At 46.0% G+C, this 3,109-nt stretch overlaps 1 protein-coding gene across 1 annotated transcript; it reads left to right on the top strand.

Moving 5' to 3' along the window:
- The first annotated feature begins 1,293 nt into the window (after nt 1-1,293).
- On the top strand, nt 1,294-2,341 carry LOC146989497 (BTB/POZ domain-containing protein KCTD12-like). Its single transcript, XM_085806136.1, has one exon. It carries the CDS (start codon nt 1,388-1,390, stop codon nt 2,255-2,257), a length of 870 nt encoding a protein of 289 aa, XP_085662262.1. The 5' UTR covers nt 1,294-1,387; the 3' UTR covers nt 2,258-2,341.
- Nucleotides 2,342-3,109: the final 768 nt, after the last annotated feature.

The raw sequence follows: 3,109 nt of genomic DNA, 5'->3' as shown, positions 1-3,109 counted from the left end.
CTGCGAGGTGTGTCCCCTTATCCTATAAATCTGCTATCATCAAACCACACCTCAAGAAACCCAACAGCGATCCACTGGTTCTTGCTGATTATCGACCTGTCTCCACTCTCCCCTTTATTTTCCAAAGTACTTGAGAGAATTGTTGCTGATCAACTGACTGCCCACCTTTCTGCCAATAATCTCTTTGACAATCTGGTTTCCGCTCCTGTCACTCTACTGAGACTGCCCTAACTAGATGACCTTACTGCTGACTCTGGATCAGCTTCCTTACTTTTAATTCTTGATTTAAGTTCGGCCTTCGATACTGTAGATCATTGTGTGCTTCTACACCAACTGGAGCATTGCGTTGGTGTTCACGGGCCGGCGCTCTCATGGTTCCAGTCCTACTTATCTAGCAGAACCCAATGCATTAGTTTTAATAACTCTTTGTCCGAATGCTCTACAGTTATATCTGGTGTGCCCCAGGGGTCTGTCCTGGTCCCTCTGTTGTTCTGTATCTACATGCTCCCTCTGGGTAGGATAATTGCTGAATACGTACGGCATAAAGTTCCATTTCTATGCTGATGACACACAACTATACGTTCCACTGCAGCCTAATGACCCCTCTCAAATACAAAATCTGGAAACACATGTCAGTCGAGTCAAGATCTGGATGAGTCACAACTTTCTCATGCTTAATACCCGCCTGTCTGTCACTTCCCAATGGCCACTACCACTACAGTCTACAATCTGACCTGGAGAAGAAGCAGTGCTCAAATATAAAGGGTAGCCTATATTAGGCTACAATTCCCTTGTAAACACAACAATGGCCATAGCTTGAGTCAAGTTACAATCACTGACATAGAAAACTTAGAAATGGTCATTTAGAAGAGGCTATTTCCCTTTTGGCTATGGTTGGAGAAGAATTGATTTGATTTTCTTTTTAACAATACCACTCAATAAAACAACTCTTAAAGCTACAAGCCCTTTATAGCCTAACTGTGTTCAGAGGAGAAAAAGACTGTCAGGAGAGATGACCACTTGGTAAATTCTTACTGGTATTATTTATGTGTACTCAGGATAGGAACAAATCTATATTTATTCTAACACTTGAATATACTTGAATATAAACATTTAAGTCTTTTTTTTTAAAGGAATTTGCAGCTTACAGGGAGTCCTTGAAGGCAGCATTTTATTTTCTCGGAGCTTTCCACTGAACACTTAAAAGTCTCTTTCGGCCGTCCTTTTTCCTCCTCCTCCCACTCACCCAGGGCAATATAAACATTTCTGTAACAGTGAGGATACTACACCACTGTCCTTCCTTGTTAGGGCAGAAACAGCAGAAAACACAACTGTAGTTAACAAGAAGAGGAGGGAGATAGAAAGAGAGAGGGAGAGAGAGGGAGAGATGGCACAGAGCGACAGTTTAAGTTCAACTTTCCCGGAGATAGTGGAGCTGAACGTGGGTGGGCAGGTGTACGTGACCCGGCTGGAGACCCTCACGGCGGTGCCCAAGTCTCTGCTGTGGACCAAGTTTACGCAGAGTTCCCCGGGCGACTTGCCAAAAGACGGGAAGGGCCGCTTCTTCTTCGACCGGGACGGCTTCTTGTTCCGCTACATTTTGGATTATTTACGGGACTCGGAGCTTTTTCTCCCCGAGTTCTTCAAGGAGAAGCGGCGGCTGCAGAAGGAGGCGGACTTCTTCCAGCTGCCAGAGCTCTCCAGGCGCCTGACAGCGGCCAGCAAGGACAGCTGCTCCTCCTCCGCGGAGGACAGCAGCGGGGATCCGGAGGAGGCAGCAGCAGCAGCAGCAGCAGCAGCAGCAGCAGCGCTCACCAGCCCGGTCACCTCCACCTCCACCTCCTCCTCCTCCTCCACCTCCACCTCCGCCTCGGACCGGACAGCGCGCTCCCCCGGGGGCTGCGCCGGCTACATCACCATCGGATACAGAGGCAGCTACACCATTGGCAGGGACATCCAGGCGGACGCCAAGTTCCGCAGGGTGGCCAGAATAACCGTGTGCAGCAAAATCTCTCTGGCCAAAGAGGTGTTCGGAGAGACCCTGAACGAGAGCCGGGACCCGGACCGACCCCCCGACAAATACACCTCCAGGTATTACCTCAAGTATAACTTTCTGGAGCAGGCGTTTGACCGGCTGGCCGAGGTGGGCTTCCACATGGTGGCCTGCAACTCCACCGGGACCTGCTCGTACGGGGGGAACGACCAGGGGGAGGACAAACTGTGGACCAGCTACACCGAGTACGTGTTCAGCCGGTGAAGGGGACTGAAGCCTGCATGGGGCTGCAGGAGAGAATAGCCTACATCCATCAACACTGGGAAGAACCATCTGTAGTTTTTTTTCTTTATTTTTTTATACATGAACTAACATCATAAAGTGTCAGTGTCATTTAGTTTCACTTTCCTCTGTTTACGCACGGCAAAAACTCAAAATCTTTCCAAGAATATTTGTCTTATTTCTTGTCAAAATGTCTGATTTCTATTCAAACTAATCTCTTTCCACTTAAAACAAGACTCAAAAGTAACAGAAAAATCTGTCAGTGAAAGGAAGTTTTTTTGTGCTTGTAATAAGAAAGAAAAACTTGCTCCACTGTCAGATTTTTCTACTTATTTCAAGTGAAAATTAGTTTGAAACAAGTAAAATATGTCTTAAAAACAAGCTACTTTTTAATATAATGAGTCTTATTTTAAGTATAATGAGATTTGTTTTGACTAGAAATGACATTTTGACCAGAAATAAGACAAATATTCTTGCTAAGATATTTGAGTTTTTGCAGTGTGATCAGGCTGCAGACACCTCAGCCTTCCTGCCACCTCCTCTCCACTGATCTGCAAGAGGAGAACTTTCTCCAAATTACCCCATTACATTACAAAGTGAGGAGCTATAACAAAAAAACTACTGATATGTCACTGGGTGTGTAGTTTTCATGGCTGACTGAGCCTCCCAACCTTCATGGCTTCCACAAAGACCGCTTTGTTCTGAGGTAAATGACATAGATGGTCTCTCTCGGGCTGGCAGAAATTTTAGCAGATGGTGTCTTTTGATCCTCACTGAGTCACATTTTTGTTCTGAACACATTGACCACACAGACACACACACACACTGTAAATA

The sequence above is a fragment of the Trachurus japonicus genome, chromosome 3, assembly GCF_045865225.1.
Source record: "Trachurus japonicus isolate A0001 chromosome 3, Traja_1.0".
In the NCBI taxonomy this organism is placed as follows: Eukaryota; Metazoa; Chordata; class Actinopteri; order Carangiformes; family Carangidae; genus Trachurus; species Trachurus japonicus.
Note: the sequence above shows the minus strand (reverse complement) of the source record. Positions and strands in the feature narration are given on the sequence as shown.